This window comes from Lichenostomus cassidix, chromosome 17 (genome assembly GCF_008360975.1).
Source record: "Lichenostomus cassidix isolate B80296 chromosome 17, HeHo_3.0, whole genome shotgun sequence".
NCBI classification, from domain to species: Eukaryota; Metazoa; Chordata; class Aves; order Passeriformes; family Meliphagidae; genus Lichenostomus; species Lichenostomus cassidix.
In genome coordinates this window covers 5,344,472-5,358,899 of record NC_139497.1, presented here as the reverse complement: position 1 = coordinate 5,358,899, position 14,428 = coordinate 5,344,472, and the positions used below count along the sequence as shown (strand labels likewise).

Below are 14,428 nucleotides of genomic sequence, written 5' to 3'. Positions count from 1 at the left end.
CTTCTATGTCTGCTTTCTTTGCTGTTTCCTGTGTACAAAGGCACATGGCCTTCCATGATCTTGCTTTTCAGAAGACAGATGTTAATAATTCCATCTGTTGTGTAGGATTATTTGGTTGCTTTACTCATCACAAGAGTCGTTGGGGGATTATGGCAATCCTTTATGAATTAAGTAGATGTACAGAGAAGGAGGTGCTGCTCTGTGTCATGGATTTCACTAGCACTTCAACAAGTGTCTGCAACAGTTTCTGTTGCTGAATTTAAGGCTGTTGGAGTTTGTCTGCACAGTCCTGTAGAAGTCCAGTTGGGTTTTCAAACTGTGACCATGAGTCTCCTTCCATAGGGAAGCGATTGGGAGGGAAGGCAATGGAGACAACTGCCTGTTGCCATAGGAATTGTCTTCAGACAAATACTGGTAAATTATTTCTGTGTCTGCCTTCCCCATGGGCTCCTTAACTGGAAATGTTGGCGGATAGTGTCTTTCCCAAGTCATGATGTGTTACAGAGAATCAGCCTGTTACTTGCAAAGAAAATCTGAGTTTCTGTGCAGCTCTTTCATTGTGTAGAAAGGTATTTCTCTTGTGTTTTGCCTTCCTTTGTCTGTGACTACTTGACCACAGTGACACTGGCCTCACGTCAGACAGAAAATGTGAGCAGTCTCTGAAACAGGTGAGTGGGAGTATGATTTATCTGCTCTTTGAGGAGCTGAGGGAATCATGCTTCCCTTGCTCCTTGTTTCTCATTAAATATTCTGTCACTTGTTGCTGATCATATAAAAGACTTCAGGACAAGTGAGGCGGTCCAGTGGAAATTTTTCCTCCCTGATAACCCTGGCAGCTCCAAAGCAGCAGTTTTGGTGCGAATGCTGAGCTGCTTGAGCTGGCTTGGCTCCAAATGGTTTCAATGAGAACTTTTATTGAGGAGGAAATTGGGATAATCATGCCAGTCCAAAAGGCATTTGAAACACTTTAGCTGTACCTTTCCTACAGACATGGGATGGGCTTTGGCAGCTCCCAGTGGAGTTTGCCAGAAGTTTTCTTGCTGAGCTAGCAGGAGAAAATGCTAACAGTCTGCAAAAAGAGCTCTAGGAGGGGGAGGAAGGGAAGGAAAAGGGACCATTTCCCAGTTTTGTCTAAGTACTTTCAACCTTTCTGTTTAAACCTACTGGGAGAGAAGGATTTATGATGGTGGCATCCTTCTCTTTGACATTTTTTTGGGCATTATGTGGCCAGAGTGGTTTTCCTCTTGCTGGAAAGGTCTTCCTGAGCCTCAAAACAGGGGCAAGGCTGGAATGGCAAAGAACCAGGGGACTCCTAAGGACAGAAATGCAAAGCTCCTGGAACCAAGATGGCTTTTATCTCCTGGTAGTTGCTGCATTGTTTGCTGTGATATGCTGTTTATATTGCTCAAAACATTGCATGGAACAGGAAAACTGTGGTTTGCTGTTGTGGCATGAACCAAAACAGCCTCTGGAGTCATCATGTGTACGTAAGGTGGGGAGTGGAGGAGGTGACGTGATAAATTGCTGGAAAAAACCACCGTGTCTGGGAATGAGAAGGACATGACACGACCGTGACGGAGAGGGGCTGAGGAGTGGCGTGGGAGTGTTTTCCAGGAGTGTTTCTCCAGGATTGCTGCCTCCCAGGGTGGGGTGAGGTGGGTCACACGATCAGCTTGCAGGTAATAGCTACAGCAGGGTTTTTTCCCCACTGGTCATGCATCTTAAAAACATTTCCACTCCATCAGTTGGTGAGAGACTGTTATGAGGAATGAGGAACTACTGGAATAGTTTTTTGAGCTTTGCAACATTAGAAACTAATTTCCCCCCCCCCCCCAGGTATGTAGTCCAGTAATTAAAGTCTCTGGCAAAATTTAGCTTTTTAAACTACTGAATTCATATCCTTCTGTGTACAGGGAAAAGCCTGAAAACAAGTTAAAACCCTAATTTCCTCTTTATTACATAAAAAAGGAAAACCAGTAAGATGTGGAGAGGTTTTTATCCACAATCAATTTCCTTACAGAATAGAAAACTTAATTTTTTCAAACAACCCCTCTTTAAATGGATTTTCAGTTGTTCGAATGTAAACACCTTTCTGTGAGCATTTTCCATTCCTTCCTTTTGTTGGGTTTTCTTTCACTGGATGAATGATGCAAGAACCCTCCCCCATGGTGTTATTTTTGTGGAGTGCTGCTGCAAGGGTGTTTTCAGTGTTTCCTGTAGGAGCAAACACGTTTTCTTCTAGAGAGAAAAACCTTCCCCAGGGATTCCTGATGGGAGGGATGTGTTGGCTGGGAGCGCCACCGCTGGGCTGGCAACTGTTCCTCCCTCTGCTGCCTTTTAGACCCACTTTCTGCATTTTCTCTCTTTGGTTTGAACTTTGGGTGGATTTGGCTTTACTTATTTGTAAATATTACTTGGACTACTGGAGCTGCAGGAGAGTGAACTGAGCAAGCGAAGGTGTAAATTACCAAAAAGCAGCTGTGAATGAAAACAACAGAAATATTCTCTGTGGGTTTTACCAAACCCTCAGTGAAAGCTCTTTAACAGCTTTTAGCCTGTTTGTCACTTCCTGGGTTGTGGAGCCTTTTCAGGGGATGTGCTGAAGTGCTGGCTGGATTCACTGACGGAGCAAAAAGGGCTCTGTAAGACCCTGAATCAGTACTTAAAATTTGTTCTAAGGCATCTAGATCTCTTCATCCCATTTGAATCTTATTTTACTCCCCCTTATATTTATCCCTGTGATTACCAGTTTAACTGCCTTGTTTTTAAATCTGGGTTGTTAATTAAAAGTGATTCCTCCTTGGAGCTGAAATGTTCATCAAGTTTGTGATTGCACTTGAATAGAAAATTCTTGTGAGCTTTGTTACCACCAAGAGCGAAAGCAAAACTGTGCAGCCATGAATGTCCCTGCCAGGAAGGAAGAGCCAGCAACGGGGACAAAAATCTCGAGCTGTGCAAGAGTCCAACGGCACTGGCTTTTATCACATGCTGGGACAAGGATCACGTGGAGAGGCGGGGAGTCAGCCCTGCAGAGCCCTGGTGGCATCGTGGTGTTGCTGGTGGGATCTGGGGAGTTTCTACCGTGATGGCATCTGTAACCCAGCATCAGATCCAGCAGGTAAGGAGCTGCTCTCCAGGCAGGGAGTGTGTCCTAGTTCAAGCAGGTGACACTGTGTGTAAGATAGTCACTGCTAGTTAACCTGTCAGGAGGTCTGGCAAAGATCTGCTTTACAAACAGTTTATATTCTCTTCAGCTTCTTGTATTACATTTATTTTGGTGTGTGAGTGTTGTGGCTACAAACTCTTCCAGGGGCAGCTTCTCTTGCAGAGCTCTTGGAGGGATTTCTCCTGCGCCCCTTCTGTCTTTACTGCTCAGCTCTCATCCCTGAACTCGAAATCTTCCTGGCAAAGGATAATCTCCAGGGTATTCTATATAAAGAAACTGAGTTCACTGCCAACAGAGTTCACTTCGTTTTGTAAGGAATTGTGCAGTCAACTGTGAGAAACCACCCAGGGATTTTTTCCTTAGAGAAAACAAAGCTTTCCGGCTTGTAAATGAATCTCCTGATTTGGCACACAGGTATGACTGCCCTGTTTGCGTTAGTGGGCTTGGTAATTTAATAGCTGCTGGTTACAGGTCTTAGATAAGATATCCTTGAACCACAAAAGGCTCCAGTGATGAGATGATCTCTGCTTTGTGTAGACTGAGGGATTGAGACAGATTGTTCTTTACTGTCTGGAATCTCAGCTTGTTAATGAATCTTTTTTACAATAGAAGCCCTTCCAGAAATTAAAACTTAAGAACATGGTGCCTGGCTGCAGAACTGGAGCTGGGATGATTTTCACCCTGCAAAGGGCCAGAACTGTTTTCTCTTGCTTTGTGTTGCTTCCCCCGAGGACTCTGGGGAAGAGCAGTCACCCTATCTCTTCCAGTTTCACAAGGATGGGTTCCTTGTCCTGGAGCAGTTTTTCAGCGCAGAGGAGTGTGACAGCATGAGGAGCCAGATCCAGAGAATCGTGGCGGAGATGGAAGTGCCGCCGCACTGCCGAACTGCCTTCTCCACCAGGGAGGAGGAGCAGCTCCAGGCACAGGTACCCAAAGGGCAGGGCTACCCCTGTTGGAGCACTGAAGGAGGAAGGGAAAAGGCTGATCAGGGTTCACTCTGGGGGAACAGGACTCTTTCTTCTAACTGAACATAACACCGGGAGAGGAATTTACTCTCCAGCTTTCTGCAAACGTTTGCTGGGGTCTTATCAAGAGTCTTATCAGTGTGTGGCTCTGCTGTGCTTTCAACCCCTGGTAGCCACAAGCAGAGCAGTTCTCACAGATCACTTTGTACATGTTCTGCAGGCAGAAAACTGGTTATTTTCCTGGCAGCCAGCAAAAGAAAAGTGAGGGTGACATCTATGTGAGGTGTTCTTGTAAAACCCTGATCAGCACCAAGACATGTAGTGTTGTGGAAAGCTTTTTTATGAGTGATTTTTCACTGTGTTTTGTTTATGCTGCGGCTTGGTGGGGAAAAAGATGCAGGTGAGTGTTGATGCTTTGATTGAAGGTTTATTTATGTTTTACAAGGATGCTATCTTTATTGGGCTCTTATCCCTGGCAGGGTAGCTCGGATTATTTCTTAACCAGTGGAGACAAGATTAGATTCTTCTTTGAGAAAGGTGTTTTGGATGAGAAAGGTAAGCCCTGGCCTGAGTTAGCCTCAGGGAGGGGATGGGAGAAGGCTGAGTGAGGGATTGGGGGCCAGTTTCCAGCTCAAGGAATGATTCCTGCTTTACAAACAATGTTAAATTCTCATTTTGTTTTGTAGGTAACTTTCTAGTTCCAAAGGAGAAGTCCGTCAGCAAGATTGGTCATGGTATGTTTAAAGGATGGGATTTGGAGAGGGATGGACAAGAAAACTCACTGTACAAAACTGTCTGCAATTCTCTCTGTGCTGCCCCTCACTCTCTGCTCTCAAAGGACTTAATCTTCCGTTCCAATCCTTTTCAAAAACCCTTCTCAGAGATTTTTCAGCGATGAATAGCTTAGAGTCACTGACATGCGAAAATTTGGACTTCAGCCCTTGGCTCTTTTATGTAAGAGATTTGCTCTAACAATTTACCACCTGAGACTGGTGACACTCAGTACAGACCAGACTCTCACCTGTGTCCTGTGCCATGCTGGGTTGCTGATGCCAAAGCTGCCTTCCCTCCTGTGGTGTCACCAACACCTTTTCTTTACCCTTACTGGTCTCAGTTTGACCTATTTCCTCTCTCCGAGCTCTTGGACTTGCATTTTGATCCCTTTTGTTTTCAAACAATACATGGAAGATAAGAACAGGATTCTCTGTGCCTGCAAACACATGAACTTTGTTCCGATTAAACATCACTGCTGTTGGAAATTCAGTACTAAGAGTTCTTGTTCTTTTGCTTTTCTCAGAAAAGCACTCTTCCCTTCCCAGGCCCTCTGCCATTCTGTCACACTTCAGCTTTTCCTCAGGGGAAGTGAAAACAACTGTAGATTCCTGCTGACCCAGCAACTTAACAATTCAAAAACCTTCTCTAGACTGTAATTACTCCTTTTGGTCAAGTCTCATCCCTTGCTCAAGAGCAGCTCCTGCTGGACCTGGGCATGTGTCCTCATTGCAAATCTGTTCAGGATGAGCTGGAGGCACAGGTCTGAGTCTTTGCTTTGTGGATTTGTCAGAGATGGGTTGTAGCAAGTGTCTGCACAACTCTGACCTGCTGGCTGGGGCTCTCTGAAGGGCACCAAAGACAAGCTCTAGCTCCTTTTTTGCAGTACTTCACTTTTCTGGTTGGTCTTCAGAGGTGTGTTTTTAAAGGATGAATTCACCCATATGCCTCAGGGTCACGTGTAGTGGTTGTCACTTGTGTAATATAATACTGAAGCACATAATACTCCATTTTGTTCACTCTGTATACACTGGCTTTTATATGTGCACAGTTTGTGGCCAGGGAGTGATTATATTTATGGTCTCTACAGATGATTGTACAACGTGTAAGTCTCCTGTCACCTTAGGTGTGATAAGCCACGTTTATCCATCTTGGGAGGGATGAAAGTTTCTGGCTGCAATTTATACTGCTTGGCTGTGATGTCTGCAGCTCATCACTGAGAGCTGCCACGTTCCCTTCACTACCTGAAATCTTCAGTCTGAGCTTTTTCTTTCCCCTTAGCTCTACATGCTTATGATCCTGTCTTCAAGCAAATCACCCACTCCCCCAAGGTGCAGGTGAGCTGTAACTACTTCCTACATTCCTGGGGGAAAAATCGTGGAGTAGTTAATTTTTATTTTCTAGACTCCCAAGGGTAGTTATTCTGTCAGTGAAAGGAAACTTAAATATCTTCAAAAAATAATGTTATATAGTGTGCAGAAAACCGCAAACATAAATCTTGGAAAGTTTTCTTGCAGGAATTGGGAAGAAAACTAGGCCTGGAGAGACCAGTAGTTGTGCAGAGCATGTATATTTTTAAGGTACAGTAATTCAAGTTGTCTTGTCACTCAAGAAATAAGACCCTGTTAGGTGGGAAGCTGTGAAATTCTTCACACATCACTTTTTTTTCTTTGCAGCAACCTGGCATTGGTGGTGAAGGTGAGATTTGTGTTATCTCTGTATCACACTGCAGATAATGCTCCTTTAGGAAAGGAATATAACCAGGGAAAAGGTTTAGAATCAGACTTAAACCCCTGAGTTTGGTGATCCAAACTTTCTTAAAGTTATTTTTAAAATCTACTTTTTTTCAGAAAAGTTTCTACATCATATGCATCTTGAACAAAGAGCTGTTTTTGCATGTGCAGCAGGCTGAAAGGTGGTATTATTATGTAAAATTTCATGTGTGTAATAGGTGTGTGGGCAGGGGAGGGCTCTGAGTGAAGGAGATGCAGCCCCAAAGTCCTTCTAGAGGAACTGAATTCCATTAAAGACCCCAATGACTGTCTCTCCTTGCAGTGACACCACACCAGGATGCCACCTTCCTGCACACAGAGCCTCTGGGCAGGGTTGTGGGGTTCTGGATCGCTCTGGAAGATGCCACACAGGAGAATGGCTGCTTGTGGTTCATCCCTGGCTCTCACACCAGTAAGAGCATGTGTGTGACCACTGCTGGTCACCAGCACAGTTCTGCTTTTCCCCACCTCTAGTGCACACAGAACAGCTTTTTTAACTACTGCTCACCTCAGACATTCACTCAGAGTGTAATTATATAGTGCTCTTCAGACTTTAAGGCACTCATTCCTCAAATTCTGGAGCCAGCTGTACTCACATCATGGTTTATGCTCCTATAGAAAGCACAAATAGACCAAAGGTTGGCTTTGCATAAGTGTGTGACTTTTTGTGCTCCTAGGGGTCTGTTGCAATGCACAGAAGAGGCCAGAAAGGCAAACAAAAGGCAGCTGTTTATCTGTTTCTGCCACAGCTGGAAAACCCTAAATCTCTGCTTAATGAAAAAGACCCCACTCAAATTACTAAGGAAAGCGTGAATATAGTAATAACAAAGTTCCTATCACTGCCAGGAGAAATCAGAGATATTGTTCCTTTGCTGTGCAGAATGTAGCCAGGTGTTTAATTTTTGTGTTTGCTTATTCTGTGGGTTTGCAGATGGGATTAGCCGGAGGATGGTCCGTGCAGCTTCAGGTGCCTCAACATGTGTGGAGTTTGTAGGATCAGAGCCAGCCTATGATGACAAACAGTTCATACCTCTGCCTATAAGTAAAGGTACAAACAACCCCAAATGTGGCACTTCACAGCTCAAGAAAACACAAGGGAGCTGAAATCATATTTTAACTCTTACACCTTCCCTTCCACTGGAAAGCCAGAGCTCATCTTTTGGAAAACAGCAGTCCAGGTGATTCTTTCCCACAGGTGGACTCGTCCTCATCCATGGTGAGGTTGTCCATAAGAGTGAACTCAACAGCTCAGAGTCTTCTCGCCATGCATTCACCTTCCATGTGATGGAAGCCAAAGGCACCACCTGGAGCAAAGAGAACTGGTAAGGTCATGATCCTCACAGGTGGCTGAGGAAAATGGAGCCTTTCCAATGCAATAGTCAGGATCACTATTGAGGGTCTTGCCTGTCACAGTTCGTTGGTAGTACCTCAGCTGGTGTTGATTTCGTACCTGCAGAACTGGAATAGCCTCTGAAATTTTGCTTTTACCTCTTCCTTATTCCCTAGGCTCCAGCCAACTCCTGAGTTGCCTTTTCCATCACTCTACACTTGAAATTAGTGACTGGGTTGTGGAGTCAACAGCTGATCGATATTCCTGATTGTTCATTCATGGTCTCTTTAAATGCAACCTTCATTATATCAGCTCTCAATGTTCATTTATCCTCCACCTCAGAACAAGGATCATTATCACAGCCCAAAACCTGCAGAAGCTTCTACTGCAGCAGGAGCCCTGCCAGTGTGAGAATAGTCACCCAGTCCTTTGGGTAAGGAAACACCTTCAGTCTTGAAAACAGACCAGCAAAGACCATTGCTGGTTGACTGGGACCAGTTACCAAGTATTTCTCCCTGCAGGTAGTATTTTATAATATAAGTATATAAGAGTTTATAATATAAGTATATAAGAGTTAAGTGCATTTCTTAGCTGGTTGATCCCAGCAATGCAGGTCGTGGGAAGAAGGCTGACTTTCCCCCTTAGGTCTCTGTCATATTGTTGGAATAACAGTGATTTAAAACAGTCTTCTTGTGGGCAATATGAAGCAGGAAGTCTGCTTTTTAGAGTCAATCTTCTAAGTATTCCTGGCAGACTGTAGCTGAGTGTTTCATCTCTTGATGTGTTGATTAAAAATATGACACTTCTTAAAGATTCACGTTGAAATGATGGAAACAAAGAACTTCAATCAAACTCTTTATACTTAAATAAAAAAATAGAAATTCTCCTTTTCATCTCCATCATCCTTTCTTTGAGGAAGACACAGTGTGACCTTCTTCCAACAGATGGGGACAGGGCTAACTGGTGAGCAGTTGGAACTCTCAGTATACACAAGAACAGTTTCTATCCCCAAAACCTCACTAAACTCAAACCAATTTATAGCAAGGAATGTTTGGAAATGCAAGCTACATCTGAGGCAAGCTCCAGCCTGTGTCCTGAACTGAACAGAAACTGTGTAGGTGTGATTTCACCAGCACTGGCACAGTGGCAACCCTGAGATTGGAGCCCAGTGTCACCCATGCAGGAATTACATCAGAGCAACCCTAAGGCTGCTCAGGGCTGTGGTGGAATGAACCCAGTTCTTAGGCTCATCCCTTTCCAAAGTAAATTGGGGAGCTGGATAATGGCAGCAGGAGGGTTGAAGGCAAAGCTTCTGTATTCAAAAACTACCTTTTCTAGTTTGTTCAAAGGTTGTGAGCAGGGTGGAAGGAAAGCAAATTTCTCTACCTTTGGCACTATTTATGGCATCAGTAGTGAAGGCTGTGGCTTGTAACAGGAGCAGCTCAAGCTTTGTGTGTGTCTTTCCACAGAGGAGTTAATAATTTAGAATTCTGCTGAGGAGTTTGTCCTCATTTGCACCACTGCCTGCAGTATGCAAAACCATCTACTTCAAGTGCATAAATAAAATCAAAAAGCTGGATTAAGTGGCAGGATTTCCCATTAAATGTGAAGGAAACAGCTCAGCAGTTACTGAGTTGGGTTTCATACAGAGTATCTGGCAACTTACTGTGTTAGTAACCAGCTCTGGCCAACTTTGGCATGCTCAGGAAAAGCAGCACCAAATCCCAGGAGCCCTTCCCAGGCAGGGGGATGAATTGGGCAATGCTGCCTCTCAGCTATTCCAGTCCTGGCTTGTTGCAGGGACACACAATACTGGATTCTGGAGCCAATCCTGCTGACCCAGAGACTGGCTTCACTTCACCCCGGTCTTACTCTCACTCCCAAGACATGGTCTCAGAGCTGCAGAGCTGCAGGACAGTGTTGTGTAAGATACTTTGGATTTCCCCCAAACTGTTCCCAAAAGTGAATTAAAAAAGGGTCAGAAGTTAACTTCATGATGCAAACTGGAGTCCTGGAATGACAATCTCCTGCTTGGACACATCCCTGGAGACAGGAAGAGGCAGGGAGGACACTTGTGTTTCGTTCTAATGGACACTTGGCAAACCTGTGAGAAGAGACTGTTGATACAGAAGGGTTTCATACTTAAAAATGAAGTGAGTTTTTGGCCACAAAATGGTAGATGCAATTTTAATTAAATGGATAGAATTCAGTGGCTTTAGTTAATTTGTTGATAAAAGCATTTTTATAAATTATTTGAACAGCTGGCTGAAAAAATGTAACAACTAGAAAAGTTCAACAGTAGAAAATTTTATTGACTTCAACAGATTTTCTGCTTTCAGGATTAATGTGTAATTAATTTTAGCTGTGACTTTGCTTAACTTTCCCCCATATTCACTCCAAACAAATTTAGAGATTAAAATCTTGAGAAAGATAAAACATTTTTCTTGCTGAATCAAACTTCAGAGCTAAAGATTCACCATTGTTTTAGTAGGGTTTGGAATGAGCAGTGTCTGACATTCCCAAACCTACCCCACCTGCACCACTCAGCTGTGGCAGCTACTGAGTTTGGAGTTTTGTTTCTGCATCCTGGTGTGGTTTTGGGTCTTGCTGAGGGGACTGGACACAGCTGGACACTTGTACCTGCTTCCTGTGTCCACCCTTGTTATCAAACATGCTTTACATCGTGCTTATACAGAAATGACAGTTCACACATCAAACACAAGACACAGGACTCGGTACAGAAACAAGGTACAGTGCAGAGGTGGAAACATCTGAGAGATTTGCTTGTTTATTTTTTCCTCTCTAATTGACTTACCTCTTCCTCTGCTTCTCTTGAGCACCCAGAAGAAACTGAAATTGGATTATTAAACACAAGTGCTGTTTTTATCAGTCATGTTTGTTGCTCTGAGAACATAATTCCATCTGTTTCTGATGAGAAGAAACAAGACCAAATCAAACCCTTAATTTTAAATAAGTATTTTTCATTTCTGTTTTTCACATTCTTCTCTGCTGTACCAAAAGATCAGCTCTGAGCTTTCACTGCAGTTTATTTTCTAGTACCACTTTTCTCTAGGAAGGGAGAGACCTCTGCTCCTGGAAGTGCTTCTATGCCATGAGCATGATCTGGAGGTAGAGAGGCAACAGCAGATTATCAATTTGGGTAGTGTAAGCTTCCAAAAGAGAAACCAAACTCACAGATGCCAGAATCCAGGCATAGCTGGAGTTCAGATTCACATTGCTGTCAAAGATCAGAATGAGAGCCACAGCAATGATCTGAGCAAAAATAGCTGTCATTGTCCCTTCAAAGGTCTTCTTTGTTCCTGGCCATTTGATTTCCCCCATTGTACTGCCAAAAACAGAGGCAATGGTGTCTCCTACCCCTACTGCCAACACCCCAGAGTAGGGGACCAGTGCTCCTGCCCCAGGCAAGGTGCCTTTAGGAGCACAAGATCTGGGAAACAACCACACTGGGAGGGACATGCCAAGGAGGAGATAAATATGAGTCAAGATTAGAGGTCCACTGTCCCTTTCATCCAAGAAAAGGGAGAGCAAATGCCTCAGGGTTTGTCCGAAGGGTTTGATCCTGAAGTACCGAATGTACTCCAAGAAGATAAAGACTGCCAGACACAGCACTGCAGCAACGTAGAGGAGCTGGCGGTCATAAATTAGTCCAGGAACGTAAGTAGCTACAATAATGAAATGGAAATATTTCCTGGTTATAGTCGAGGCCTGGTGTTTTTTAGATTCAGATGATCTCTTGGCGTTCTGGTAGAAAACCACACCACATGCTGAAGCAGCCAAGAGAGTCCAGTACATGAGAAGGTAAAGTCTTGTCTGTGTCTGAAACAGAAACTGGAGCAGCCAGAACAAAGGGTTCCTCTGGATCAGGCGGTACAGCCAAGGCATGATGACCCCTAAGCCTAACACTGCTGTCATCATGTGGAAAAACATGGAGGAGATCCACGTGCCCGAATCCATGAAAATGAAGAGCACAGTGAAAAAAAGACCAAGAAGAACAACTCCAACAACTGCTACCAGAAGGAAGAAGTCAATGGGATCCCCTCTGCCCTCAACTACATTCAGTGAGCGCTTAATGAGCTGATTGAGAACAAAACTTACACCTCCAAGAACCAGCAGCGCTTCCCCGGGAGTAAAACATCGAGGCAACAAGTACAGCAAGATCATACTGAGGTAGACAAAAATGAGCAGCACTTCTAGAACCTCTATCACTTCTGAGACAGTCAAGGAATGTTTCATGGTGTAGATAATCACGCTGCCAGCAATACCAGTCAGGATGCAGGTGTTGGTTGGCACAGGTTTGGTGATGCCAACGGCTAGGACAGACAGGAAGAGAGCGAGCAGCATTCCCGTGGAAGCCACGACGATGCCGAAACGCTCGAAGTACACGATGCCTGCAGCCCTGCACCTCTCCTTCATCACCACCCCCAGCAAGGGGATGACCATGCTGGCGGGCAGCAGGCCGCTGTTGGCTGCCCCCCGGAATTGGAACACGGCTCCCCCCAGCTGCAGCAGCCTGTCCCATTTGAACTGGACGTAGAAGGCCTGGATGGCCAAAGCCACCGTGCACCAGGAGAATCGGTCCCACACCGCCGCATGCACCGACAGCACCATGGTGAACACCAGCAGGGACTCCACCAGCACTGGCTTGTTTAACATGGTTCCAGCCCAGTGTGCCTCAGGCTTGCAGAATCTCAGGAGTCCTGATGTGCTCAGGTGGCCATTAGGAAGAATTCCCTTCCATGCTACTGCAATTCCTATTAAGAAAAAAAAAAAAAAGCAAACAATTCAAGCAACTACTAGGAGAGCTAAAGTATTTGCACAGCTGTTTTGTTCTTAAGTTCAATTTAAACTGATAGTTATGTGCCAATTGCTAATGTCAACACACAGATGACTGAAAAAACAATAAAACCAGTGAGGTGAGCCAATCCCACACTTCACCTTCTCTGAGTGAAAGCTCACAGCCCACTGACAGCTGCCCTGCAAACCAAACTTTCTTCTAAACTTTTGGACTGGAAGATAAGCAGTTGAGATAATCAGCAATAGGCATAAAAACTCTGTTAGGTTAAATCTCATCTTCTTCAAAGAATTGTGGGCATTGACAACATTGTGCAATTCTCATAAGCATTTATTGCTTTCTGGCAACCTTGATTTCTCAATGGATACATAATTTGATAATCAGCCACATGTAAACCTCTGCCATTACACTAGCACCTCTTCTGGGCTCTTTGGAGGTCTCAGGTTCTTAATTTCTGTTGGAAATATTATAGCTGATCCAGTTGTGTATATCCCAACCAAAACAGGGGATTCCTTTATCCATTCTGGCCCACCCTTAAGCTGATTAGCAGCAAATTCTTATTAAACTCTGCTCCCCAAGGCTCATGGCCAATATCCTCCATGCCAATATCCCCACCAGCTCCCTCATGGAAGACCAGAAGGCCAGAAGTTTACTTAAGGTTCTCTTTTGGGTTTTCAGCCAGTGTTGAATTAGATTACCAGATTACAAAGCTGACAAAGTAATAGCAATATTACTGAGGAACTATTACAGTTTGTACTGTTAAACTTCCTTAGACTCTGTGTCTGCAGTGTTTAGATATTTATGACTTTTTACTGAAAACTTAATTATTAATAGATTGCTTTTTGGCATCCTTATTTGTACAGCCTGAAATACGTGATTGCCAAACAGTTTCATTACATGCACTGTTGCTACACAGCTCCATCAGGCCAAGTGCAATCTTTTGTCATCACAATTAATTTTTAAACAGGAGAAGAATTAATCATACAGTCAATAAAACAGAACTGCTCTGGGCACTATCTACCTCCAGCCAATAATGGGTTTGGGATCCTACTCGTTACTGTTTCGGAGCACTGGGGAGGGAGAAGCTTAAGGCTTATTTGAGAAGAGGCAATGTCACCTGCCAACCAGAGACCTCCCACTCAGTCTGGCAACGTTAAGGTTGCACCCCAGCTCTTGTGTCAATGACACTGACAGCTTCCCCCCCAGGCTGCCTGGCTGCAAGACAAGGCAGAATTTCGCCCTGGGTAAGAATTTCGCCCCGGGTAAAGTCTCTAATGCAGCAGCTCTGAATGTTCAGACCTGACAGTCTGCAACACGATGTATTTCACTGCTGAATTATTTCGTTTTCCTGTGCCTGCCGCAATCCCCTCCTCCACAACTTCTCTCAGGTAATGTGCAGCTCCTCAGCACAGCCGTTCTCTCACCATCGATCGGAACCCTCACCCCCGGATCAAGCCACACCGAGCGTTTTCTGCCCTTTTGCGATCCGCATGCCGGCTGCTCTGGGCAGGGGAGCTTCCCCCTGCCGTGCTGCCAAGCACCCAGCAGCTCTCCGCTCCCCGCAGCCCCTGCCCGCTCCCTTTCTCCCCCGCTGTCTCCCCTCAGCCC

At 44.7% G+C, this 14,428-nt stretch overlaps 2 protein-coding genes across 6 annotated transcripts in view; one reads left to right on the top strand and one right to left on the bottom strand.

Moving 5' to 3' along the window:
* Positions 1-1,636: 1,636 nt before the first annotated feature.
* PHYHD1 (phytanoyl-CoA dioxygenase domain containing 1) lies at positions 1,637-8,310 on the top strand. 2 transcript variants are annotated; one of them, XM_085077088.1, is made up of 11 exons: positions 1,647-3,118; positions 3,934-4,092; positions 4,611-4,686; positions 4,818-4,865; positions 6,184-6,239; positions 6,420-6,482; positions 6,579-6,600; positions 6,958-7,086; positions 7,606-7,722; positions 7,870-7,996; positions 8,181-8,310. In XM_085077088.1, exons 1-11 carry the CDS (start codon positions 3,086-3,088, stop codon positions 8,224-8,226), a joined length of 876 nt encoding a protein of 291 aa, XP_084933214.1. In that variant the 5' UTR covers positions 1,647-3,085; the 3' UTR covers positions 8,227-8,310. The 2 variants fall into 2 exon arrangements, with proteins under 2 accessions (XP_084933215.1, XP_084933214.1); XM_085077089.1 differs by lacking the exon at positions 6,958-7,086 and having other exon boundaries at positions 1,637-3,118.
* A 1,987-nt stretch (positions 8,311-10,297) lies between these two features.
* DOLK (dolichol kinase) overlaps positions 10,298-14,428 on the bottom strand; it is a 4,627-nt gene continuing 496 nt past the window's right edge. For 3 of the 4 annotated variants that reach the window (XM_085077070.1, XM_085077069.1, XM_085077071.1), the window contains exon 2: positions 10,298-12,779. In XM_085077070.1, the coding sequence (XP_084933196.1) occupies positions 11,110-12,681 (1,572 nt within the window). In that variant the 5' untranslated portion in view covers positions 12,682-12,779 and the 3' untranslated portion in view covers positions 10,298-11,109. Of the gene's footprint in view, positions 12,780-13,937; positions 14,405-14,428 lie in introns of those variants that run through there. The other variant, XM_085077072.1, reaches the window with a different exon arrangement.